Genomic DNA, 27,923 nt, shown 5'->3' with positions numbered 1-27,923 from the left:
GAGAAGCCCTCTTGTGGGAGCATGGTTTTCTGTGGGGAAGCTTTCTCAGCGCAGAAAAAGACAGGTTGTGCCTCCACTTGGGGCAGAGATCTGGCATGGCCAGATCTCAGCGTCGCACATGCATTAGGTGCTGCGGGTTGTCTTCAGGATACTAAAAGGTGTGCAGGCGTGCAGTACGCTTACTCGTTGACTTGGTGGCTTAAACACTTAGGGGTTTAAATTTCAATTGACGCGGCATTGCAACATGCAGAGTTGGCCGGATATTAGCGCTGCGTGCACATTGCTGGCAACGGATGGAAAGGGCACGTGCTGCACCTGCTTGTAGAGTTGGTTACAGTTATGCTGCTGAAGAAGCGAGGTATAATTGAGATACATGTCTATCCAACTGAGCACCTTCGATGTGTTCTGCCAGAGAAAAGCAAAAGTCACAAAGAAAATTACAAATGGTACTCACTGCAGGGAAAAGATAGAAAAAAGTGATAAAAAAAATCTAGCAATACTATTTTCAAGTAAACTAATGTGACCTTGTTTGATGCCCTCACTCTTTTGCTCACTGAATCTGAATCTGGCTAGCACAATTAGGTTTTATGTTATCTCTATGGCACATCAGCTTATCTTTGAAACAGTCAGTCAGAATGCATCCGTTCTTTGGCCTGGGCCAGACGAAGCCAGCCCTATGGAGATATATCACAGAAAGGAGAAAAAAGACAGTGCTAGCTGTATTTGGAACAGCTTTGCAGGTTCGAATACACGACATATATGGTATCGGGTGTTTCAGAGAAACCTGGCTCTTAATTTTTAAGTGGCTTTTTGAGGTATGAAGAGGGCTTTTGCAGCATGGTACAGTACGTGGATGTAATGAACTTCCATATAGCGAAGTCGTCGATATTACGAAGTTTCTGAATTCCCCAACTCCGCCCCCATTGAAGCGCGTGTATTCGATACCTTCATGTAACGAAGGTGTTGCTGCGGTCGACCTTGATGAAACAAACTTGATACGCGAACTATCTGTTAGCTTGTACTGAATTATGAAATTTGACAGAAAAGTTTCACGATGATAAAGCACAGTGATGTGAAAGGAATGTCTGCAATCACAACAAGCAACCGCAGTTGACGCATTGCACCGTGCTCCGGTGCTGTCAGCGCATATCTGCTGTGTTCGCTTTTGGAATGCCGTACCACATAGCACTGCTACAGTTCATGCTCAAAAGCAGTGAAAACTATTAGGAAATGGCAAAAAAGACACGGCACGGCACCGGCGACGCAAGGCGAAGAGTTCGTTTCTTAAGGTAACAGCAGTGGGCATACAGGGAAAGGGAAAGAAGCACGTGCCTTCCTCTAGCTCGACCGCGGTGCCCCCTCCCCCACTTTCCCACCGCAGCGGTGGCCTAGTCATTCAAGCATCCGGTTCGCATGCGGGAGATGCAAGGTTAGATCCCCAGTGCAGCCAGGAACCGACCGGTGATACAATGGGTACATGCATTCCCCCGCTTGGTGCTCAGCTTCTTTAGGGTGAAATGCTTGGGAAGTCGGTCTGTGACACCAGCTTGATTAGAAGAAAAGAACCTTGTGCCATGGCGTTCTTTGGCCACAGATTCCCTTGTGCCATAAAAATTCATCATCGTCATCATCCCCCACTTTCCCTACCCCACTTGTAGTGGCTTTGCACGAGCCGCATTGGAAGTTGTGGTGGCTGCTGTTGGAGTCGCGCTATCAGCGTGATCGTGAAGCATTTCTCCGCGTTAATGACTTCGAATTATGGGGTCTTCTGTAAACATTGTCAAGGTGATTTCACCTACATTTATTTATTATATCGGTCTCTGTTCTGCATTGTTCTTTCAAGTCAGCTTGGGAAAACTGCATATAACAAAAACCTGGATGTAACGAAAAATCCCGGAGTTTTTTTTAGTTTTGTTATATCGAGGCTTAACTGTAATGCCAGTGTTGCTGGATGTTGGCAATATTGGAAAACAGGCGAATAAATGTTGTCTAGTAAGCTGGTTAACTATTTTCTGATAATTATCTCTAACTATTACGGTTAGGCAATTGGTTGCAATTAGAGGTTTGTAACTGGTCGTGGGTTATAGCCTTATCACTTTTTTAGAATTTCGAAAACGCGTCGTTTCTTGAACCTGTGTTTTTTCCCCCTCGGAATGCAAACAACTAAGAGCGACGCTTAGCTTAGCTATGAGCAAGTGTGCAAGGTCTGAGTACGTTGAAACCATCCCGTCCCTTTAGTGTGTACACCAAGAGTGTCTTCAAGGTTGCTGGTCATGTTTTTGGAAAAATATCAACGAAAACACAGACTGCTGTTGGTGAAAACTAACAGCATATGAATTGCAACAAACAGATCAAGGAAGCCACACTGGCTCATTTTAGTCTGTGTGCATTTGTCTTATGTTAATAAATGTGGGAAGGAAAATAGCATAATAGTAATCAGTTATTCTTTTTAATTCTTCAATTACTTTCGGGGGGCTGTAACTGACTGCTGAAATCAGTTAATTTCAAATAAAGTAGTTATAGTCGTAATTGGTAACTTCTTTTCTGTATTGTGTACAAGACTGATCACATGACACATGCGTCGCAAAGTGATGTGCGCTGGGGGTGTTGCAGTGTGTGGGGGGTTCTTGAAAGCGTGCATTTTTTGGTGTGAAATGGTCAAAATTTCTTGAGCTACAGTGCCAAAGGCAGTCTCATTTTCAAAATTCTAAAAACTGGTGTGGCTATTACTACCGGCTAGCTACAAATCTCAAATTACTACCAGGCACCTAACTTTAATAGTTAAATATTAAAATTTCATTAATCACTGTTTTGGTTCACATGATTCACCTCTTTTCTGGTGTCTGCCAAAACAAAAAGCCTCTCTACCTTATCTTATTACTGTGCCACAAAAGCCATCTTTACACCTCAAAACGCCTATTTTTAGAAATTAGTGGCTGATTTCTCTGAAACGTCTGGTATATCACCTGCCCGTGTTACTCTTAACTGGGAACGTGGGCTATGAACACTACGTTCATCGTTTACATGCTTTCGAACTTCTGAAACACATAAAATTGGCTTGAAGGCACTCACGAGGCAGTTAACTCTTTGTGTACAATACACGATTTACACTTTGGTGTTGCCTTTGGAAATCGCAAAATATTCTCAATAATGCCAGTTATTACTATTAGTTTTGGGCAAAACATTAAAATTTTGTGGACTTTCATTCAAATGTACGGTATAATTGATTTACATCAGCTCATTACCATTGTGGGAAACGTCACATTCATGGCACAATTGTGATTTGTTTTGGGACATCTTGTGTGCATTGCCCGTCATCCTCAAAATAATGTGCACGCATGTCATTGGTTGATTCTCTGCATGAAGAGCTCTAGCTTTCAACAAACTTTCATCACTGGCGATGTGTGGATGTGCTCCTTGAGGTTTTCTCTTCATACCCTGTTTGCGGGAAGCTCAGTAAAAAAAGTTATTAGCAATATGCCGACAAACATGGCATTGTGTTCCCTTTAATTTCATTTTCAAAAATTGAGTGTGCTTGTTAAAAGCAAGACACTGCAAAAGTGTGTGTAAGTGCTGACAATTGTATGCCAATGTGTATAGATAACTTTTGTCACCAACATTTCATTTTAGTTTAGGAAGCCTTTATTTATTTTTTGTGCAGAATCCTCCTCCTGGTGTAGACTGCAATACGTGGGCTCTCCTGAAGAACAATTGTTCTAGTCCTGAAGACATTGGGAAAGCTGTGAAAAAGGTTGTCATAAACCTTTATCGTCAGCTCAAGGCGAAGAAGAGACCAACGGAACTTCCTGAGGTTTTGCGGAAAGTCAGTAGGCCTAGCTAATGTTTAGTTGTTTTTCAGTGGCACTTTGTAGTATCCATGTACAAGGCTCGGCAGTGAGTTAGTTTCTATATATTCTGTTGCTTTCATTGCACCTTCATTTAATGTATTTTGTGTATCAGTGGTTATACAGTACTGTATTGTTTGCTGCATCTTATTGCAAAGCAGGCAGCGGTGTTTATCATGCCTGTGGTACAGACAGTATGATCCTTTGCTATTTCATTCCAAGGTGCAGTTTCACCATATATTTTGTAGGTACAGTACTCACGGATTGAAATAGGACATTCGGAGCGCGTGGCCGTCGCTTCATGGAGCGCCGCCCGTAGACGCTCATGGAACCAAGGTGGTGCATTGTGGTATGGCGTGAGAGGGAGAACATCTACAAAGCAGAATTGTTCCTTCCAGTAGCCAATCAGCCGGCCTGTGGTTTACCACATGCCTGCGTGGCACTGCAAGGCTAGCGCTCCGAATGTCCTATTTCAATCCGTGAGTACTGTACATATAATTCGCACTGTAACAGAACTCGACCATGCTTTTTTGAGCAAGGTCGTTACAAAATGTGTGCAGGACCAGCTTTCCATGGACTACTATGTAGATAGTTTGTCAGTAGTTCATAGTTAGTAGAACTGTACTGCTGAGCAGTGTTTCTGCAACTGGTCTTGGTGGTATGTGGTTATAAATAACCTTTTTACGGAAGCTTTGGATGGAATGGCTGTGCACCAAATGATTCACCCAGAAATGTACTCATGTTGCTATGGGCTTGTATAGGTGATTTCTTACAGTGCATGTGAAATAGAGACATCCTCGTGAAATAGCTTGCATGCATATGAACTGATTTATTTGTTAAATTTTAGGTCATGTTTCTCATGTTCTCCATTGGTGCAACATTTCATGGAGTATATTGCACTGTACAGCAAGAATTGTGAGCCAATGCACCTTACGCATATGTTGTTTCTTGTTAGCGTTTTAGCACTGACTGATCTACCTCTGTCTGCTGTTTTAGGAGGGGGCTATTTGTTATTTTCCTTTTATGCTGCATTTCTGCTTTGTTTTATGAACCTTTTGTTATATTTTTTACACATGTTGATCGCCTTTTGCTTTACAAAGGAATTTTATAAACATATCATTGTGAAGCATGTTTTAGCCTTCGTGCCGATTTTTGGTGAAAGACGAAACATAAAAAAAAAATTGCTGTTCCGCGGTTCGCGCTGGCGCGTTGGAGCTCGGTTAGCAACTATGTACGGAGGCCGGCCCACCGTCATGGTGCTTGTGTGTTGAATATCGTGCGGCGAATGCAGCTGGTTCTTATCGCATTGTCGTCGTACGCTGGCTTGCTTCGGCGTTAACGGTACGTCGGCCTGTTTGTTCTCCGGCGGACGGTGTTCGAGCCCTTCGTGTGAGCACTGTGCTTAGCGCTTGTGGCCGCCATTTAGACGGAGGTCTCGCATGATGGACAGCGACGTGATTCGCGATGGGAGAATGATCGACGTCGTCGATTCGAAGTGGCGGGAAGATAAGCTGCCAGACGAAGACATCGCCGTGCCCGTCATGGAACTACCGGACCCTGAGCCTGACAACAGCAATATCCATGAAACCCTGAAGGAACAGGAACAAAAATGGACTGACTTGGCGTTGAACCGATTGCACGAGCCGCCGACCTCAACTTTGCCGAACTGAGGACCCATGGGGCAGATTGCATTTGTAAATACCGCGTACTTGAAACGTGCACAATAATCTTTTAAATCTTTTTCGAGTTTCTGAAATTAGCAACGTTTCTTTGACCTCCGACCAGTGGTTACGTGTGGACTGCCTCTTCGCTCGGTGTTATAAATCTGAATGAAATGCTAGGTTATGACCTGGTAATGTTTGTGTCGTATTTATTTGACCAAAGTTTTTATTTTTGGCATTAAAGTGGTTTGATTTTTCGCTGTCGTCAATGTGTTAATTTTCGTCTGCTCGCAAACGCCTGCACCAGCGGAGGCGCTGTCGTCGTTAGCTTCGAGCAGAAGCAGAAGTGGCAGAAGTTCCTTCGGCAGCAGCCAATAAGAGCCCCCCAGTATCCCATCGGTTACCTTGCTTGAGTATGGCGGTTGTACTTTATGCAGGATCTCCATGACGGAAGAAAAAGGTTTGGACAGTTGCATTTTCCTTATCGCTCGGCTAACGGTAATTAGTGCTAGATAGAAAAGGAAGTGTGTATTTTAACGGCGGCTGTTGCCTTGTAGCGTTGTAATTTGTGCCGATATCTGATGAACCTGGGCAGTGGACATTAAACGCATGTTAGGCTTAAGGGAAGGTGACTTCAAAAAAATATTGCAAGCTGACTTTTGGATGCATAGGGCACAGGAAATGCACGTATCTTGTAGAAACTACATTTAATTGCGTGCAGCGATATTTGTGCAGCGCCAGAATCTCTAAGCGGTGTTTAAACGGAACTTCCTTTCGCGTCGCAGTACGGTGTCCCACATATCGTAATTTTGTTTGGATAGTGAAGAAAAAATCGTTCCCCGCTCTGGGCTGGGATTTTGACACGCTAACATTGTTTGGTTGCTGAAATTCTGAGCTCATTAGTAGCAGGACGCCTTGCTGATTGATTTAGCGCTTTTTGACACTCCCGTTAAGACTGGTTTTTGTTTATCCTTTGTGGCTGGAGCAGAGAAGACCCAGACGGCGAAGCACCGCGATGTAGAGATTGCTGTGTTTGTGTGAGACAGACTGCTTGGGAGGCGCAGTAATTATTCTGCGTTAGTTGCGTTTGCTTTGCTTCCGCTGAATGCCTGACCTGACGCTAATGCGAAAGGCATGTGTCGTCAGTGCAACCAGCTGAGCCGAACCACTTTTTTTTTTTTTCGCGGAAGCGTTGGTGGAAAACCTCGGTCACTCAAAATGTTAAACGTCAATAACGATATATATATATCAACTACACCGAGAGGCCCGTTAATTGGGCCTCGTAATTCAGCGGAAACGCCTTTCTGTGAGTGGAGTCGTGCCAGGCATCATTTGCATCGGAATTGTGTGCGCAGCCTTTTGCAGCCATTTCCTGTAGTCTTCAAATTCACTCTTCAATTCACTCAGTATTTTTTTTTTCCACTCATGGCACTAGCTTTTCGGCTCGCTGCTGTAGTTTTGAGAAAAGTTCACATTTTAAGCTCTGCATCCCATGTTAATTAAAACAGGTGTGGTTGGTTTCTGACTTCTACTAGCAGGGACTCTCGTAGCACACATTTTTGTGATGGTGAGCTGCGGTATTTTTCAGCGATGGAGAGTGGAAATCTGTCGCCCCTTGGCGGTTCCGAGGAGCGTGATCCGGTCTGTGCCATATGCAACGCTGGCTACAAGCAACCCAGAATATTGGCCTGCCTGCACATCTACTGCGAGTCGTGTCTTGAGTCGTCTTTAGAAAAGCAGGCGGCAGCCAACAAGGCCATCGGAAAGAGTCAACTTGAATGTCCCGACTGCGGCTACAGGACAAAAGTGAGTGTCTGCAAGTGTGCATGTGTTTGTTCCTTGGTTTCCCTGATAGTCAGTTGTGGTATTTCTGCGTGCGCAAAATGCCTTGGAGCGTCGTGTGCTGGCTCTCCAAGTCTGCCAGAGCAGCTGTCCATAGAAAGGCAGCAGTGAGGAGGAAGCGAAGCTGCTACACACGTGCTTCTGTGCTGTTGTCATGGAGACTGCTTTGTTCCAACAAAAATTTAAAAAGATTATCCACATGTGAGTGCCTTGGTTCATATGCCACTCAACGTGTACTGTACACGTGGATAACCTAGTCCGGAGAAAATGTTGCTTATTTCGCACAAAACACGACCACAGAATGGAAAAAGCCAATTCAGCAGCGAGAAGAGGTAGTCAGGGTGTGAAAAATGAGATCCATGCAAGGGGACAGAATGCCGAAAAAAAACTGGTTCATAATCAGCGTGGCATTCTTGCCGGCTTCCCGCAGCAGCGCCTCGCGTAAAGCGAACGACACGCGACCGCATGTTCCCTTTAACAGTGGACCATACTGTACGTTTTCAAGTTAGGCCCCTTCTTGTCCAGCCGTGACATAATCGAGTGATGGGCAGGAGGTGTGCAGTCTCATCGTCATGGGCTACCAGCCGAACTGGTGGGCAGCAAAACCACTGCCGCCCACCGTGGGACGTCAAAAACAGCACCTACACAGTTTGCCTTCTGATGAGTGTGGTACAAATCGATAGTTCACGAGATGTGCCCCATCAAATAATTTTGAAAAAACAATGCAACACAACCTTTTAATGTCAGTTTTCAAGATACCCCTAGGACACATAACTCATGCTCATTTGTGAAATTTGATCCTAACTTAGTATAGTCAGTTACAACTCGTGAACGAAGCAGTGAATGCTGCTTAAAGGAGGCCCTCGATACAGTGGCATTGACTGGTTGTTGAGACATTGACAACTGTAATCAAGTTCAACCGTGGTTAATTCCTTTTGCACCTGGAAAGCCCTCACATTGGCAGTGACAGCATGGGATGAAGCATGTCATCATGACAGTTGGTCGACATCATTAGCTGGAGGGTATCCTGTGAGGATCATTAGCTGCTTTATTCTCGAGTGGTATCGCGCTATGACGATCAAATGATCTATTTTTTAGCATGTGCCGATGATGCCTAGAGTCCATGATGTCCTGCAAGAATTGCCTCTCATGGACCATTGCGCTCACTTTTTGAAAATGACGGCAACAAGTTTGCACGTGTGCAGAGCCATTCCTAGCTGTTGCATCCAGCCCCGTGAGGTGCCTGTCTAGTGTAGGTCAAACCGCTAAAGACTGGACTGACACTACAGGCTGCAGGGGATAGAGGGGCCGTGCCAGGGAAGAAAAGGCTTTTCGGAAAGGCAGCTGTCACCTGCAAGTGTCAGTGCGCAACTTATTTTAGTGAGCATTGAAAACTCCTTGCTATCCAGACCATGTTATAAACGAAATTGGTTTTGTCGTTAGTTTTGTTGTATAGTCAGACAGTCTTGATTTAGTTGACGATGGATACCTCAAGAAACCAGCCCAAATCATCAACTACTATCCATCCGGGAGTGTTGCTTTCAACATGATACCGCTGTACTAATTTTTGTGCCACGTAAGATTTAATAGGGATGTTTGTAGTACTGTGGCCAAGATTTGGTACTGCCATCTCTACAGATAGAGCCATTGTATCCGAAAAAAGAACCTGCTGCCCACTGTGCGCTGTCCAGCGAAGCCATTTCCACCCTGTGCTGTGGAGCAGACAGGTGGTGAGATGTAGTAATGTTATAGGCCTCTTTTTTCTCAGCAGCTGCAGTAAGATTTCCGTCCACATGAACAAGTATGTCTAGTCTGGATAGTAGCAATGGTACAACTTTATTCGGCAAGAGAATTCTAAGCCCACAGGCCCCCCTGGGTCCCTGCGTGACCCCACTCCTGGGTGCTAATCCTCGGCAAACAGCCTCGAAAAAAATCTGATATCTCATCAGAAAAAGGGCCTGCATTCCGAGTTTGTGTCATAATAAAAAGCTTCAGTTTCGGCCTCACCTTATTGGCCGAAACACTGGAAGCAGATGTCAGTTCGGTCTATCATTCAGAAGAGCATTGATGTTAGTAGATGCGCTTATACTTTTCAGCCTTTTCAAATCAAAACATTTGATGGAAAAAAATAGATTTTGTAACACCTCCTAAAAATGGCTGCTTTAATGGGGCAGCAAATGCATTTTTGTAGCTCAAGGTATTTGTCAGTCGTACATTGAAACTTTCAGGAAGGTGCTTTATGCAATAAAACAAGCAGTGTTTTGTACCTTTCAGAACTTCTGTTATATTTTTTCTTTTGGTGTTATAAGCCTAGCGTCAAAATGTTTGCCATAATTTTCACCAAAATTTATTAGGCAAATAAAATTTCACATTACTGCCCAATATTTTTGCTTGAAGTGCATACTATCAGATAGCGCATTTATTTAGCTTCATTTTGATGTGCTGCACGCTAATGTAACAGTTTGTTCAGTCAAAAATTTGAAAAAATGCCAGTTTTTGTCCTGGTATGGAAAGAAGCATGCCTGGCATCATCCTTGCCGCAGATGGTGGGACGGGGTGTGGTGGACAGCTGCCCATTGGAGCACATGATGGTGAACGAGCTCGATCGGGCTGCACTGGAGACACTGAGCATGGTGTGCACCTCGTGCAAGGCCAAGGAAACAGCGGTGGCACGCTGCACGGATTGTGCGTCATTTCTGTGCAACAACTGTGTGACTGCGCACCGCTACATGCGTTGCTTCGAAAGCCATGTGGTGGTGACCTTTGACGAGCTGGGGGGAGCTCCAGACCCAAATCAGATAGGAGAGGTGCATCGGCCGCTTGCCTGCCCCACCCATGCCAGCGAGCTGCTCAAGCATTACTGCCTCACCTGCCAGGCAAGTGCTGCTGGGCTTGATATCTAAGTTAATACATGTCGGACCTTTCTAGGGATTTTTTTTGTGCAGTTTGTGCTTCAAAGTAACCGATGCACCACACGTGCTATCACCTTTGCACAAATGCTTTCCAGCCTGTTGCATTACGGTTTCACTCGTCAAAATTGGAACCACTCTGCAGAATTTCTGTGCCCACCCCAATGTCTCGGTGGGTGCAGTGTTCTACTGCTGTACCCAAGGTCATGGAATCAAATCCCAGCTGGCTGCATTTCAGTAGGAGTGGAATGCAAGTTTCTCTTTTTTTTTTCCCCGACTAATGTTATTCGTGACAAATTACTGACTTTTTCGGTGATTTAATGTGGCAATCCTGCGTGGTCAAAAGTTGCTTAGAGCCTGTCGCTGCATTTTTTATTAATATGTGCAGTTTATTTACCGGCAATTGATCTACAAATGGTAATTCTTGGGGCTTGTGCTTGCCGGAGGAGTTGCTACCATCATTAAAAAGGCAACGAAAGTTAAACGAGACAGCCAGCAGTAAAAAATGCAAGTGGAAGTTTTACTTCTAAGAGCTAGGTTGATGCTAAAGTTATCGTTGAGGAAAAGGCAGGGCATAACAGGGTCTGCATATTGATGGCAGCACTGAACTACGGCTCAGTTGTTGTGGTAGACAGAACACTGTACTTTTTCACAGTTGATAAACCTAGTTAATTGCTCTAAGCTGGGGCGTGTAAGCAAGAGGAGCAACAACTCAAATCACACAACTGTGCTACTTATCCAGCAATACAACCTCTCATCAGGCTCCTGGCTTCCCTACTAAATTTTCTACTTTGACTGAGTGTGACTCGTACTCAACAGCCAGCTGTAGCTATGCCTTGCATATCTAGAATACTGACATACTGACCTTTTTCAGTTAACAGACATTCTAAAACTGAATTCGGTGTACATATTTCTTTTGTTTTTTCCCTGTTTCAACCAGAAAGTCGAACCAGTAATCATGCTCCATGTGTAGCTTTGACGTGTCAAAACCAATCTGCGATTTCTCCTGTGCTGGGCATAAAAAAATGTCCACCATCGTGACCCATTGGTTGTGGCATTCTGCTACCAAGCACAAGGCAGCTCACTAGGCAGCCCACTCCTGCATTTGTTCCGCTGTCTGTCCAGCTGCTGGCTTCAGTCGTCTTGGGGTGGCTTCTGTTGTTTCATATATGAAGGGGAACTTGCATATTCAAGGCGTGCAAGCAGTTGGGGTATAAATGTGAGCGCGGAATATTTTGGCACACAGACATGGCAGTGAAACACTTGTACGCAGGCACAATACGGCCACTAACCTAGGTCAGCTGTTAAGGCTATGTCAGGACTGTGTCAGTTTACTTTTGACTCCACTTGTATGTGGATGCCAATGTTTCAGCCTCTTGGCGCTATCATTTTTCTTGCCTAGAAACATGCGTATTTGAAACACCTGAAGAAACAGCACCCATCGGTGTTTCACTGTAGAAGTATCGCCTTAACGCTCCGGAGCCAAAATTACATCTGTGCCACACGCATAAATTTAATGCCATTACTTGCTTACTGCGTTAAGTTTTCATGGCATTGACAGGTTGCCACACTCAAAAATGTAATGGCAGTAGCTTCACTACCATTCGCAACCTAATGAGTTCACCACAACTCATTTGCCGGAGATGTGTACTCTCGTCACCATTCCTCATGAAGGAAGTGTGCAACTGTTAGAAACAACCACCCATCAAGTAGAATATGTGTTATTCATACCTTTTAGTCAGATGAGGCACCTTGTTACATTTTTGTTGCAAATGGTGTCATGTTAACCGTTACTAATGACTACTCTGTTTCATACCTTGCAGTCACGCAGGCTCAGTCCTTGCACCAAAAAGTAACTCGCTGTACAACCAAAGTGAACACAGGCATATTACGTTCCGTCAGATCTGCGGTACCATGACTGGTAACCTCTTAACACATCATCTTGCGCACTCGCTGCCAATGCCCAAGCTGCCATGTAATGTGTACAGTTTAACCTCATTAATTCAAACTGCAGGAGGATCGAAAACTTGATCAAACAAAGCGAAATTCAAGCTTAAAGGGAGCCTCTTAACTTGCGATGCTGAAATTCTGCGCGAGTGGGCACATTGCACCCGCGTGGTTTCGAGTTCGTACTGTCCTTGAATGTCTTCTGCCGTGCGAACTTGAACAGTAGTCAGAGTTTGCGGAACTCATCTGTTCTGAGTATTTCGTCCCGAATACGAAAAGAGGTAGCAGAAAAGCGCATGGGAGGTGTAAGCTTCATGGAGACTGTGGGCGCGGGATGAAATGGTGGTGCATTTCAAAGCGAGATCAGCGTACCCGCGGCAAAACGTACCGCAACCCTGACTTTTCTATCGTAAAACCGTAAACAACTGGCGTTTCGATGACAGGCAAGATGCCTCTCATTATACGCAAGCCACTGCAGAGTGCATACTGCCGCACTGCTGACATTCTGCTGGCGCCATATGGTAGCCGAACCTGTCTCCCAGCGTGTGGCCGAACGTCGTCTTTGTCTTGAATGAGCGCGGCAGTTTGGTGAGCCTCGCCCCAGTAAACGGCTGTGCTTCCTACGTCCTGCTACGATTGTCGGTGACAATATCGCTGGGTACGGTGCCGAATTTGGCTCTAATCGCTAGGCCCAATGACGAAGGCCAACGCCGGTGGAATGCTTGCTTCGGCTGTTTCTCGGGTCTTATTGTTTCACCATCTTCGTGTTCTTGTTCCGGGCCCATCGTACTCCGGGCGCAGCGCAGTTCCCGCAGCGGCGTGTTCACTTTCCCGTCTAGACTTCATCGGCGTTCATTGGCGACATGCCGAGGGCAGCAGAGCCAGGCCAAGCTCATGAAAGTGGTCGCCGTGCGTCGTCCATGCACGAAATTCATTCATGAGGAGCTTTAGAATGTGTGCAATACAACCGACCCTTTCCTCATCATCATCCTTTCTTTTCATCAGTCATGTGGCACAAAAGATCCTAGAGCACTTGCGCACAGCACTTTCAAGGAATATAACATTATCAACTCATCTGCCTTGTGGTGAGCCCCTGTCAGAAAACCAAGCCCTTCCCCCCCTCGCAAACCACCCCTTCTTTATTTTACCCCTAGTCATCATCATCATGAATGGTCAAGAAACGCAACATCTTTATGAACAAGTGATGAAGTTGCACATCGTAGCTGCTTCTTTCGGATGAAATATGCCTCCATTAATTCTCTTGTTCTTTTATCCTGGTGGCGAAACAAAATCTTTGTGTTAGTAACCAAAGGGTGGCACTTTTTCTTTTCTCTTTTCTGCTATTGTGGCAGTGATCTATCAAATGAGAATAGCTAGAGTCCGAGAGTCAGTTGTGCTCAAGCAGACTACTTTTAATGTATTGGCCGGTTCAGCCTATATATACTCTCCATAAGCTTTCACCTGTGTTAAATTGGCGCTTTGAATGGACTGAAGTTTACAACCTTCTCATGACTGTTCCTAATGGGGCAACAGAGCCAACCCCAAAAGGCCTGCCATATTTTTCAGATTGTGTTATTCTGTGTATATATATGGAATAACAGCCACTTCCTTATCCACCTGATCTACTTTAGGATTTACAAGCCTCGCTCTTACAATTGCAAAATCTTCTTGCAAGCAACCCCCCTTCCCCATCCCCGTGCAGTGCAGTGGAGGTGTTCTCCCAAAGAAACAGTTGCACTCTTTGCACACAAATTTTTCCCACCGAACAGAAGAACCGCTTCTCAATCAGGAAATTCCGCATTTTTGAGCCTGCGAGCCTGTAACAGCACACTATCAGGAATACAGTGGTTACAAAAGTTTTGTAGGCTTGAGTGAATATAAGGCACTGCAATTCCATTTTTTTATTTTTAACAATTTTAGAGTGCCCAAATGAATAGTTAAACATTGGTTTCTGTGACCATGGGGAATACACCCTGTGTAATTGGTCATTTTTTGAAAAACAGCTTTAGACTTGAGAGCATGATCGGAGGGCAGTCCCTTTGTGCATTCACAGAAAAGTTTCCAGATGTCTGCTATTCTCCTACTGAAGTTGTCTTTTTCAGCCAACACCAGAAAATCATCTACATATCTGCAGATACCACCCGTGACCTAATCTAGCCTGACCTGATCTAGTGAGGTACAAATTGCCCAGCCTTTCCAAGCCATTCTGTTATATTCAAGTGCGCCTTTCATGGCAGTGAAGGGCTAGTTGTTTGGGACAGCGACGTCCGCTTGCATCTATGTTGGGTCAAATACCAAACTTGCAGTTGAAGAAGGGACCTCTACAGCATTGCTGGTGTCTATTTTAGTCTGAAAAATTGAACTTTTGTACACCACAGGGTACACGTTCCTATGAGGTGCGTGATGGTTGCTCACCAAAGTCCGAATTTTTGAAGTCCAAAAAATCAGTTGATTACTTACTGTATCTGTTTTATGGTCTACCGTGTTCGGTATATGAAGTAAGGATTGCATGGATGTTCCATGGCTACCCATTGAACTTCTTACCCATGGCCAAGGCCTGCATAACAGCTGATGCTGAAACTTTGTCGGGTTTCATGAGTGTGCCTTGAACTTTTTTCTTCCTGAATGGGCCTGCTCCGTGCTGTTGACAATGCTGAGCCATTGCATGTTGCTGTGTGTGTGCTGCAGGTGCCCATCTGCAATGAATGCACGTTAGGAGAGCACAAGCCCCCTGAACACGAGTGTGAACGGGCCACTGAGGCTGGTGCCAAGCAACGAGAGGAGCTGCAAGCACTGCTCACAGAAAGCCGGAATCATGTACAGTCTTTTGAAGAATCTGTTGAGCAGCTGCAGAATGGCCTGACGGACCTGCAGCAGCAGCGAGACACGGCCAAGACCTCCATTCAGGTGTGGAAGCAGTGTTCCAACGCTTTTCCTTTTTTTCTTTTTCATTTTTTTATTGCTCGTTCTCTTGTGGAGTAGCCCCGTGCTTTATGTTAGTCTGCTTATCTACTGCTCTTTTTTCTTTGCAAACACTAACGGCATTGAGTGTTTCTGGCAATGCAGGACATTCTCTCTGCATTAGATGGTGTATTGGGACACTTGCAGCCCTTTCTCGCATATTTGCTATGCGCGTTGAGTGAGCTGAAACATGTAATGATGCTCATAAAAATCAGCTTTGGAGGCCTTGTATTCTGATCGGACTGAAAAATGCGCATATCAGCTGTGCTGCATTCTTGCAGACATTTTTGTTTAAGGACACTATCTGCTCTTCAGTCAACTTTATCGGCCTCATGTTTTGGAACTGGTGAAATTTTAACAAAAAACTACTGCATATCATACTTGGCTCCTGTGGTTCATTCACCTTGTACTGAAGAAATTTGGTATTCACACACCTTTGTCAGCTCATTCTGAAATTTCCTTAGACATATGACATGAGTTTAGTTGTGATGTGATAGTTTACCTCTTAATTTTTTGCTTGTTTTGAGTTAAATGCTATGTTAGCAATTTCTGCCATTGAATAGTTGATCCCCATTACGGAACAGAAGATTGTTCAGTGCTTGCCTATTGAACACAAAACCAGCTTAGGCGCCGCATGAACGTTTGGAACGTTTGTCATTGTTATAGTGATTGCATGGAATCCAAAGGGGTATTAAAGGGAAGCTGAGGATAAATTAAAGTTGGCCTATATCGATAAAATACCACATTCTAATCACAGAGAGATCACTCACACTGAAAACGGAGCATTTATATGTTAAAAAAGGTCAAAACCTGAAATACAGGTGTCTCCATCACCAGCCAATTTCGTAATCAAAACGTGTGTCGGCACCAATTTCTGGGCGTGGATCGCAGAGGCTAGGTGACACCACTATTCACTTGAAAACAATGACAGCCAGTCCTTCTCAGTATGGACGGCACGAGTTCGAATCGAATTGTGATAAAATTTCTAAATTCCATTTTCTCAGTCTTGCTGCTGGACAAACATCAGCTTACTCGGCAAAAGCGAGAGGATCACTTCTTACTGAGAAAATTATTTGGCTACAGTTAGGTAAACATCAGACGTTTTTTACCAGTCACTTTGCTGGCAAAACAAAAGATTGAGTAATTCTTTTCTTGTTAATGCTATCAGCCTATCCTTGTGAAGGGGTGCATGTGGGTCCACAGAAAAGAGGTCATTGGCTCAAAACTGTGGCCTCATGTGTGAGAGAAAGCAGGCAGTCCATATTGGCAGCTTGGTATCCCAGAGTTGTTCACAATTAGTAAAGTTTTCATCACTAGGAAACCAGGCCACATCAATCACCTGTAAATGCTTGTCACATTATGAAGGAGCACAGAGCAAAAAGAACGGGACAGAAGAGAACAGACACGCGAGTGGCGACTAGTAGTCAGCACTGGTGTGTGTTCTTCATGTCTTAGGATTTTTCTTGCGTTGCCCTGCAGGAAACATTTGAGAAGTACAAGTCGCTCCTTGAAAAGCGCCAAGAAGAACTTTTAGAAGAGCTGGAAAAACTGCACTCTGAGGAAGAGCTGCACATAATGGACTCTCTGCACATAGCAGAGAAGACTACAGAGCACATCGAGGAAGCATGTCGCTTTGTGAATCGCCTGTTGGAACATGCGAATGCTGTCGAACTTCTCTCCCTCAAGCAGGTAAGCATCGTTTCTGGAGGCTTCAAAAGGCTTTATGCTGGAAACAGCCTTTGACTTGTTACCTTCAGACTCATCGATGCCAGTTTAGGTTTTGTAGCATGTCTGTCGAGTTAATGTTAGCAGCAGTACACGCTTGCTCGTTTGCCTCTTAACTACCATATTTACTCGCATAATTTGTGCACTTTTTTAAATTAGGGCTTCAAAAAGGGCGTGCGCAAATTATGCGGAGATTTCACAAACATGTCCTAAACGAACTTGCAAGGTCGTAACACACAATGTATACACTGTGTGTTACCACCCATTTGTCGACCCCCCCCCCCCCCCCCCCCCCCCCCCCCCCCCCCCCCAACATGTAACCATTGCTGGCCAGAAAAAAGTTGACTCAAAATATAGAACGTATACCCCCTCGTACCCTGCCCCACATTATGTACCATATTTTTTACATATTTGTACCATATGTACCATATTTTATTATGTACCATATTTGTAAGTCGACCCCCCCCCCCCCAACATGTAACCATCGCTGGCCAGAAAAAAGTTGACCCAAAATATAGAACGCATACCCCCTCCTACCCTGCCCCACATTATGTACCATATTTTTTACATATTTGTACCATATGCACCATATTTTATTATATACCATATTTGTAAGTCGACCCCCCCCCTCCCCCCACACATCACATTTTCTAAAATTCACACGATAGCATTATCCAGCGGCCGTCGTTTATTGCCAGCCGCTATCGGCTGCCACACGTGGGCGTGCCCGTGAGCACATTTCAGAACAAAAATGTATTAGTCACTGGACTACCTGTCCACACTTGTGCCATTGTCCTCACTAGCGCTGCCGTTGTAATCGCTGCTGCGGTGCCACAGCACGTCATTCTGATGTCGTCTAGCGAAATCCCGCACTTCGCAAACAGCCGCATCACGACATTGCGTGGAACAACTGAAAATTTTCCTCGCTGCAGCTGCCACACCCGTTGCGAACGTCGAACTTTCGTCCCGGCGGGCAGCTGTTCGTTTCTTCGGCGTAAAGAATGGCAGCCATCTTGAATGTAACCATGAACGAGCGCTGGTCGCTTGCCGGACTTGGAGCACAAATGATGACACACGAAGCACTACATTAAAAACTTGTGAAACGTGGCCGGCAGTAGTGAAGTGTGTCAGAGCCAAAGAGAAACTACGCGTAAATGGCGCGGCTGTTCCGTCGGCTACCGACACTCTCCAACACCGCTGCCGTTCCGAGGGGGGGTGCCGCCTCGATTGGAACAGCGGCCCTTCCATCGACTATCAACACTCCCTCGAGCGCCGAGCACACATTTGAAAGTAAAAAGAAAACTTGTTGGACGCATGAGCTTCTTTTAGAACGCGATTGCGTTATTGGTCCGCGCCCGCTTATCAGCAACCACAGTCAGCAGCCACATGTGGGGTGCCAGTTTGCTGTTTATCGATAGCCGTCATCGGCCAACGCCCGCGCGCACGGGGAGGCGATGCCAGTTTTGCGTGTTGACATAGCAGCTGCACAAGGCCAGCACCAAGAGCGTTGCAACGGAGCCATGCAGCAAAAATGCAACCATGCTGTAGCATGCCTGATATCTCATTTGTCTCGCCTTCACTTATTGTGCGATGTTTTCGTTTCAATTGTAAGTCGACCCCCCAGTTCGGATTTTCAAATTAAAAAAAAAAAAGGTTGACTTACAATCGTGTAAATACGGTAGTTCCCTGTGGGACAGCATGGGGGTGCGTGCGCGGCTCAAGGCAATAAACGTTCAACAATTCGATCATAAAGCTGCAGTCACAGGCAAATGAATATAAAGAGGCAATAAGCTGGCACCCTCGCATGCGGCCAGGCAGACTAGTGACACTCTGAACAGCAAACAGTTCAATAGTTTCGGATTCCGGCGCGTGATGGAGGTTACCGGAAGTTCGCTTTCGCAACGGTTTGTCCAGAAGAGCAACCGCCAGCGCGGGTGAACCGGGTAAACGTCATGTAGTTCTTCCCCTCACCACTCGTCTTTCGTGGCTGCACAGATGTTCCCAAGCCTACCTTGTGTGCATCCGCGTGCGTGTTGGTGGTCTGGCTCATCTTTCGTGGCTGCGCAGATGTTCCCATGCCTGCCTTGTGCGCATCCCCGTACGTGTTGATGGTCTGGCACCGCAGAGAGCGCAAAATATGCGAATGAAAGTTTTAAAAAAAAACCCGGGTAAAAAGTTTGGTGTGTGCAAATTACACAAATACAGTATGCATGGACACCTAGAACTTGATAAATAAAACGCACGCCATTGGTTTCTCTTGACATCGAGGAATGCTATAAGGGTATAATTATTACTCTGCTTATCATGGAAGTTGAGTTGTAGAGTTCTGAAGTCACTTCAGAAACAGAAATACAAATTTTTCTTCTCGTTTCTGAAGTGGAAAATTCAAATCCCTACTACTGAACTTCTGTATGATAGGCAGTATAATTTCACCCTTATTGTATTCCTTGATGTCAAGAGCAACCAATGGCGTGCATTTCAGCAAGTTCCCTACAGCAAAATTTCTTCAAAGCTCTCTGCAAAAAGTTGCCTGTATGAATCAGTGAAGTGCCATTTTAAACCGTGGACATACAAGAACTGAAGGGGTGGCTTGCTTTAAATACCACATAGAATTAAAGTAGTGCTTTTTGTTCTAATGTGAACCCTAGTGGTGGGGGTGTTGGCTTGGCAGTTGGCTGCTGGAATGGTAAAGCGGACTCTTGAAATTTCTTCATTTGTCCGCATTACCTGTTTGGGAGTTCTGTAAGAATGCTGTATATGAAAGCGTTTCGTTGCTGATATACAAATCGCAGTGTAAGTTAAGTTGTGGCAGCATATCTGCATAGTGAGCGAAGGTATGAATTGGATGGCCGACATTTGTGATCCACTTTCTTGCAGTTGGTGACCACACGCCTGAGGAACCTCATTGCGGGCACACCAAAGCTGGAAGCACTTAGTGAGATGGGCTTTGAGTTTGATCTCGAACGCTTCGAGAAGGCACTGGGTTCGGTATGTGGCCGACTGCGAAGACCCCGGGCCGCTCCATCACCGCCCCCACCGCCAGCCCCACTCTCGGCATCGCCAACCCCTCCTTCGTCCTCTCCTGTGAATGGAGGCGGCGGTGGGGGCCTGGTGGGCAACACTTCACCCATCCACTCCATCTCCTCCTCTCTGGGCGGGGGCAACATGTCCCCGCTGCACTCCACATCATCGTCACTCGGAGGCGGTGCTGGGAATGGCACGTCCATGTCTGTTGCGTGTGCAAGCATGTCTCCGATCCACGCCAGTGCCCCGTCTCTTGCGGTTGCTGTTGCTGGCAGTGGCAGCCTGTCGCCACCATTGCACTCCGCTGCGTCTTCATTGGAGGACGCGGCAGTGGGTGGTGCGGGAGACCCCTTTGCAGCACTAGCGGCACCACCCCTGGACGTTGGCCTGTTGACAAGCGCTGCTGCACAGTATAACCTGGCACGCCTGGCCAACATGGCTGATACAGGCCCTGAAGACTCCGAGCAAGGCACCGACGTTCCAGTAACAATGGCCGACCTGCTGCTGGACCCGACGCTGGGCGTCTCCACTGCAGAGCAAAATGTGCTAAACAACCTGACAGCCCTGGCCAAGCTTGGATCAGTGTCACTCAACAATGCTGGTGGGGCACCGCTTTGTCTTTACTCTCTCTTTTTGTAGTATTTTGTGTGTATGTGTTCTGCCAGGAAGGGAGTGTGTTGGAGGTAAGGACACTCTGCACTGTGGGCATGAATAGTGGGCATAAAATTGCCACTTTGAGATTGAAACCCTAACTGGTCGTAATAACATCACATTGTGTGCTGAAAACTAAGCTAAGTAGAATCCGGCTTCAATGAAATTCATGGGACCTGTGAAAAAAATTTGTTGAAGCTTAAGTTTCATTGTCGGGAAATTGGGCCAGAACATACAGATTGGACTAGATAGATCACGAACAACATTTATTTTTCAAAAATCTGCCGGCTTCAGTCTTTCGAAACGGCACCGCGGTTTGATTTTCTTAGTACTCCGGAAATCTCGGACAATGGATATGTTCGCATTCGATATGCACCCACTACATTTGCTGTCAAAACTAATTTTTTGCGCGCGCATATTAAAAGCATTCCTGCTTTCATTCTGCGAGAATCCGTACTGAGACTGCACTACCTGGAGGCATTTTGGCGTTGACTAGGCATGCGTGCACCCCTCAGCACTGCGAGTTCAGTAGCAGTCACACGCACCTTGAAATCGATGCTTTAGACGGCGGGCCAGAAAGGGGATTGCTCCTATTCTTCGAAGACATTTTGCGACACGCAGTGCAAACAAACTGGCAGTGTCGAGTCTGCACCTAGAACCACCGTCGCAAGCAGTGCCTGTACTAGGTTAGTGCCTGGGTGTACTAGAAGACAGGAAAACGCGGCGAAGGGATTTAGGTTTATCCGCTCGTCGACTCGTACGGAGCGTCACAGGGGACTTGTAGATCAGGCCTGTAACTACTTGCGGAAATTTCTGTGCAGTGTGTACGCAGTGAACTGCATGCGTGTCCAGCCATCCCATGCGCGAATTACAAACACTTTTGTTTTTTTATTCGAGAAGTGAATACTTTGGTGTGCCCGCGTACTCCGAACTATTACTCGTGGACAGGTGTGCGCACACAGTGCGAAAGTACCCGCCCGCCGGCTGTCGCAATCGCAGCGGACGCACTGCTTTTCACTGTCACTAGGCATGCGCACACCTCTTTTGTGCTGAGTAAAAGAACACACGTGCATTTCGCACTAGCTGCTGTGAGGTGCACATGCATCGATCGAGGCTGGTTCATAGCTTTGCTGCGATGTTGGGTTCGGAAATTTTTCATGCGGTTCAGGATGTTGGCAGCCATAGAGGTCGGCGACGCCAAGACTAGTAGATGGCTAGGCCTGTGCTCGACCATTCGTTTTGAAAGGAGTCAGTGCCAAGCTGTGCTTGAACTGCCGGAACTGGCACTGCATGCTCGCGGCACCTAAGTGGCACTACACCAGAACTTGTATACAGAACTGATGCAGCGAGTGCAGGTAAATCGAACGGACCTTCTGCGACGGTGGGCGGAGAGGCTGCACCTCGAAGAAGTGGTACCCATGTGTTTGGACATGCCCTCTCGTCTCGTACGGGGCCCAAAGCATTGCCTTGGGGGATTTGCTGTACTTGAGGACTTGGGCAATAGTTTTTGTAATGAACTCTGCCTCCACAGTTGAAGCAGAGGGGCCATGTCCCCACATCCAGTCTCTCATGCTGACAGCCGCCCACCAGTTGCGCCACAGCTTGAGTGGGAGTGGGCATGTTGAGCTGGTGTGCCTGCTGCTTTGGTGCACCCTGGCGCAGGTCGACTGGACTTGGACTGCTTCCCTGGTGCATTGTCTGCGTTGATGTTGGTGTGTGGGGTATATGCGTTTTCGTGACCCTCCGAGGACCATACGCTGTTCGGTCTACAGCCCGAGGTATTGGGGAAGGAGGTTACTCGGGCCTGCACATGACTGCCTGACTAGGCGCAAGAAGGTTCCAGGCATGTCTCGGCCGTAGGTGGCGGTGGTAGCTCGGGAGCGAATCAAGGCTCGTAAAAATCACTTTGGGCGCCAATGAGGGAACCTTCCCCTTAACTCATTCGCGTCAAAAGACTGCGATTCACCGTCCAGTGGTAAAAGGGCTGAAGTGGGAAAAGACGACGAATCGCCGAACGGTGAAACATCGCTTGCTTTCGGCAATAAATAAGAGATAGCGCCAGCGCCACATACAATTTTTTTTCTTGTTTTTGGTTAGTAGTTTTTACACCAGATGGCAATGGTTGTCCACTAGATTCTCAAATATTTACAAGGAGAAAAATAGTTTTCAAGCCCGTTTTTTTTTCCCGACTCGAATATGGCGGCGAGGCAAGCCTCTCTCCAAGGCAGAGATTGAGTTGCTTCTATTTGCAAGGGATGACAACAACAATGGCGACACTGTATATATAAATACAAAGTTTTGCCATTTTTTTTGTGCCTCAGTTAAATAGTTTCTTTACATTTAATACACGTATATAATTATGGCCTGCATATTGGGCAACTATTCAGTCGGCATAGCTGTGACTTGGTCATGGGCTGAAGTTTTTACTCTCTTTCTGAAGCAAAGTAAAAAGAATTACCACTAGCTGAGTAATGCACCGTGCAGCCACACTTGACCAAGCACTGATATGGAAGGTAGAGAAAGCGCGGGAGAGTGTAGGCATGAGGTGGGCAGTAGCAGAGGATGACTATCTGCTCAGTACTGTAGGAGGACCTTACCGTGGATAATGCCGGGGAACTCCTGTGGCCGTGAGGTGAGGCCTTTGCGTTTGACTGCCATGTTGTTGGGCAGCCGTGGTTTCCCACATGGATGAATCATGGAACTGGTGTCGTAAGGGATTCTGTAGCCAGTGTGCTGAGCCACATTGTTTGCACCTCCTTTCCGCATGCAGGCCAGATTATGTTGAACGGCCAGGTGGTGCCGGGACTGACGTTGGAGCCTAATGCTCAGACCTCGCCCCCTCCACTGCTGCCCTCTGGGCGTCCCAGCAGCGGCAGCAGCGGCAGCCTGGGCTCACACCACCAGCTGTTGGACACACTGCTCAACGGCTCCACCCTCTCCCCCCGCTCCTCCTCTCGGGGCTCGCCCATGCTCGACAGCCTGGTGAATGGCAGTGGCATCCTCGGACAGAGGGTGCCCATTCTGGCAGCTGGAAGCGGCCTCGGTCAGTGTTGCCCTCGGCCTAACCGCTCTTTCGCCCCCTGTACCCTATCCTATCTAGAGTGGCACGTTTGCGGGGCTGACTTCTGCCACTATTAAAGGGGCCCTGAAACACTCTCACCGTCCCTCGCCTGTGTTTGTTTCAATCGCTTGTCATCCTTCGTGGTGTCGGGTGGCTTTCATTGCATCCCTGAATACAAAATGTCATCGTTGGTTATTTTCCTTGCACTAGAGTAGCGAAGGGCATTTTCTTTTTCTTCGGCATGTAGTGAGAAAAGGTGGCAGCTTAAAAAAGATTTGGCATGATGATGAGAGAAAGCTGAGTGAAAAGAGTGCTGCATGCTCTACAGTAGCAGTGAAAAAGGCAGGAAAGGAACAGCAGCTTTAGTGCAAGGTGTTTCAGAGCCCCTTTAATGGAGGAAGTCTTAGGCTGTACAGCATTATTAGCATTATTGGGGAGCAGGGGCATAGGTGTGGTGTTTTGACTGCCCAGTTATGACCATTTTATGACGGACACTCTTGGGGTTGTTACAAGCACACGCAACATGACACCCGCTGTGTACATTTAATAGTGCTGTGTCACATGCACAAAGAGCACCCGTGAGGCGTCGTTTCAGTTGCAGGGAATGTTCGCATGATCCGATTCAGGAGTAGTGCAAGTTACAATTGGCGACCTTGCACTGTGTAAAGCTTTGAACGTGTCATGGGGTGAGCTGCGAGGGGCAAAGAACAAACACTGAAACAAAACAAAGATCAGATGAAGTGAAGCAGCTGAGAAGGACTTTGGTGTAGGCCAGTTGGTATGACATCATGAAGAGCAAAACCGCAGAACAGGACGGGAATGAGGCCGCCCTGTGTTGTCGCCTGCCTCAGTCCCGTCCTGTTCTGCGGTTTTGCTCTTCATGAAGCAGCTGAGCTACTATATTTACTCAAATGTAATGTGAATGTGGCTCAGTGGCTGGGGCATTTGGCTAGAGGTAGGAAATTTCTATATATATATCATTGTCCAGCAAATCCAGACTTCAGCGCCAATTCCTCCCGTAGCAGTCGGGTGAATGCCAACTGGACTGTTGCATCGCCATGACAACGATGTCCAGCTTTTTTCCTGTGAACATCTATTTAGCGCACAGCCTTTCAAAAATGAACATGTACCAACTAAACTAGCCCGTCGGAAAGCCTAGAGCAATAGTGAAATATGTCACCAGCGTTTCATTGGATAAGTTGGCGTTCGCGCTGACAGTGTTGTAGACTCCATTGATTTTGAGGAAATAGAAGGTGCATATCGAGCTCTGTGGGTCAGTGGACACCTCAATCACTTTCAGGTATGTGGTGCAAAAAACTGTGCTTTCGCACTATATTTCGTGCTTAGCACTGCTAAACTGCCAGCAATTTTTGTTTTTACTAGGCATATGTGAATAGTGGTTTTTTTCTTGAAAGCAAATAGCAATTTTCTTTGAATAATTTAAAATCGAATATTTCCAATACTTCTGGCTCACAAATAAGGTTGAATGGCACAATAGGCATTTTCAAAAATACAACACAGAAGGCATGAGAAAAAGGGAATGCCGCTCGTTGAAGCTGGGTTGGCTTTCTGCAAGAATGGCCATCGGAAATTTGGGGAGCCGACCTACATGCGATGCTGATGTATCTGTAGGGGGTGGGGCCTCCAACTGCTGCTCTTTATTGCGACTGCGTCGCGCTGCTGGGTTTTTTTTTTTTTTTTAAGTGCTGACTCCTTGACAATGCTAGACAACGCCCTGCGCCTGGCATCACCCCACGTCATGCATCAGAAAGGGGCGCCAATCTTAATGTGTCTTGTGCTAGCTCCCCTTCGCGGTTGCGCCATCGCACTTGTTTAACGAATTTCGTGTGGAGAAAAGCAGCTGCAACAGTTGTAGTCAGCTCAGACTCGTACCACGGAAGTAGGAGGAGACACGCGTCCTCGAATTAGAGATTTAGCATAATGCGATCCGCTTCCACGGGGAGAATACTGCGCATGTGCCGACCACACTGAGGACACCACAAGGCGCCATGCATGCCTGCCCCGTTGGGACCAATCAGCGTGTGCACACTGGCGGTGTGGGGAAGCAGATCACGCTATGCTAATCTATTGATGCACGCTGACATGCCGGTTATGGCATATGCACACTGCAGGTGGCATGGCCGCAGACACCTGGCAGACGAGCCCCAGTGTACGCGCAGGCACGCAGTGCGGAGTCGGGGTGTTGGTTGCACACGCGTCACAGTGCCATCCCAGAGGAGGTACGCTGAACCGGTACCACACACAGCAAGTGTTGCAAAACGCTATTTGCTCTAGATGAATACTTTGAGGTTTTGAATACCAGGCACTCGGATCTAATCGAATATCGATTGCTTTATTATTCGGTCGAATATTTGAAATTATTGAATATTCACACACGGCTAGTTTTTGCTGATAATTCGGGGTGTTTGACATTCGAAATTCGGAATACGACCCGAATATGTTTGATATTTGGTTCTTGCTGTATTCGAGAAATAGGTTTTGACAATTCCTGATTATTCCACAGCGACTGAGTACTGTACCAACGTTCATAAACATGCCTGTAACAAAACCACATTATCTGGGAAAATTATCTAAAGATATAGTTTAAAATGTCTAGAAAACAGTACAAAAGCATCCTCTTGGCTTTCTTCTCGCATTAAGTGCGTAGACCGGTCACATTTAGTCAGACATTCATAGGCTTCTGCCTCGTGCAGAATTCCTTAAGTGGGCTTTCTCACAAACCAGGTGGAAAAATGGGGCGCTAGCACATGTCAGGCGGCTGGCAAAGTTCACGTAAAAAAAGCCCTTTCTTGATTTGAACGAGACTTCTCAGTTTGCGCGAGGTTGCAAAACTGGCGGCCAGCAATCAGTGCCCCCTCTGAACACCACGGTCCTCTCGGTCATGTCTCTTCTGACGTGGCGGAGGCTGTTTCGGACGATTTAAGCCTGACTACCACTTTGACTTTTGACGATGACTGCCAACAGTAACAACAAAAAAAAGACCTGAAAATGGTTGCGTGCGTGCGGCCACGAGGAGACATCAACTCTGGAAGTTGTCGTATTCCACTCTCTGCGTGAAGCAGCTTCTGAGCAGTTGGCGGCCATCATATCATACGGTGTCGGAGTGTCCGGTGCCGAGCTGCAATACTAGCAAGCTGGTAGCAGCATCCATGGCCCCCTGCGACCCAGTTCCCGGAGGCACAGCTCACAGAGGCGGTAGAGAAAATACAGAAAAGCTCTGACCACTCATGCGGTTTCCGTACTCACTTGGTTTTTTTGGCAACTCCGCGGACGGTAGGTCTCGCGCTCCCTTGATGCGAACCACGTGGTTCTCTTCGCTGAAGAAAATAGGGAAAACTGAAGAAAATGTGCTGTGCGTGTCAAAAAGGTCGTACATGCTGCAGCGAAATCCACTTCGCACTCAAGAAAGCATGCCACAGATCCTAGCTAGGCCTAGCACTTGCCAAGTCTAGACAGAGCGTTCCTCGAACCGAACAGTCGTCGACTGTTCCAAGAGCAGGCCGCACGTTGGGTGCCAGATGTGGGATTAAAATAGGGGATAAATGCATTCTCCCCGTTTCTCTGCGGCTGACAGTTCAAAACCGCCGACCCCACCCTGTGATCATGAGCACTACCAAGCGCACGCCGGCCATGGCGGGCCTAGCTCTTGGGGAACAAAGGAACAACCTTGGCCGGCGCAGAAAGGCATTTATTACTACAACGACAATGACACCAGCTAGCAGCAAAATATGCTAGGGAATCGAGGTTGTCCGACTCACCAGCAAGGTTATGAGGGAATGTTTGCTTACGGCGGGGCCGGGGAGTAGCTCTGAGGCTGCACGGGAGGAAGTCTCGGGAAAATGTACCTACGAGGCCTCGCCGTGCTGGCAGAGAGGAGCACCGTGCGGAAACATCTGCGCCTGACAAGTTCCTGGGGCCGAAAAGAGAGAGCTGTCTCCCCCACACTAATCATGCAGTCTGTGGTACCCTTGTAACTAGGAAGGATGCATCACAAAGAAGCAAACCAAAGGGTATAGAGCAGGGAGAGTCCCCACACGTGCTAATATGCATCACTGCTCTTTACTGTCTCACTCTTATAAACCAAACAGAATATTTCTTTGTTCTTCCACATGCGTTCTGCCAGTGTGGGCAAGCAATCATTGCTACAGAAACGGGCGTTGCCTTTTCTTTCCGCTACTGTCTGCTGTCGCTGGCATTTATCTTGGAACCAAGCGCAATGCAAAGCTCTTTCATGGTCAGCTCGGAAGGTACAGAGCGGGGTGCTTCACCTAGTTGC

At 46.7% G+C, this 27,923-nt stretch overlaps 2 protein-coding genes across 2 annotated transcripts in view; both read left to right on the top strand.

Moving 5' to 3' along the window:
- The window catches only part of LOC144129198 (uncharacterized), a 28,866-nt gene extending 23,103 nt beyond the window's left edge, over nucleotides 1–5,763 (top strand). Inside the window, exons 20-21 of the mRNA XM_077663178.1 lie at nucleotides 3,662–4,093; nucleotides 4,330–5,763. Coding sequence (XP_077519304.1) covers nucleotides 3,662–3,841 — 180 coding nt within the window. The 3' untranslated portion in view covers nucleotides 3,842–4,093; nucleotides 4,330–5,763. The remainder of the gene's footprint in view (nucleotides 1–3,661; nucleotides 4,094–4,329) is intronic.
- Nucleotides 5,764–5,841: 78 nt separating this feature from the next.
- mei-P26 (E3 ubiquitin-protein ligase meiotic P26) overlaps nucleotides 5,842–27,923 on the top strand; it is a 38,385-nt gene continuing 16,303 nt past the window's right edge. The window contains exons 1-7 of the mRNA XM_077663177.1: nucleotides 5,842–5,966; nucleotides 7,095–7,312; nucleotides 9,892–10,224; nucleotides 14,893–15,111; nucleotides 16,645–16,854; nucleotides 19,768–20,515; nucleotides 23,336–23,608. Of these exons, the coding sequence (XP_077519303.1) occupies nucleotides 5,951–5,966; nucleotides 7,095–7,312; nucleotides 9,892–10,224; nucleotides 14,893–15,111; nucleotides 16,645–16,854; nucleotides 19,768–20,515; nucleotides 23,336–23,608 (2,017 nt within the window). The 5' untranslated portion in view covers nucleotides 5,842–5,950. The remainder of the gene's footprint in view (nucleotides 5,967–7,094; nucleotides 7,313–9,891; nucleotides 10,225–14,892; nucleotides 15,112–16,644; nucleotides 16,855–19,767; nucleotides 20,516–23,335; nucleotides 23,609–27,923) is intronic.

This window comes from Amblyomma americanum, chromosome 4 (genome assembly GCF_052857255.1).
Source record: "Amblyomma americanum isolate KBUSLIRL-KWMA chromosome 4, ASM5285725v1, whole genome shotgun sequence".
Classification (NCBI taxonomy): Eukaryota; Metazoa; Arthropoda; class Arachnida; order Ixodida; family Ixodidae; genus Amblyomma; species Amblyomma americanum.
This window is presented reverse-complemented; position numbering and strand designations above follow the sequence as displayed.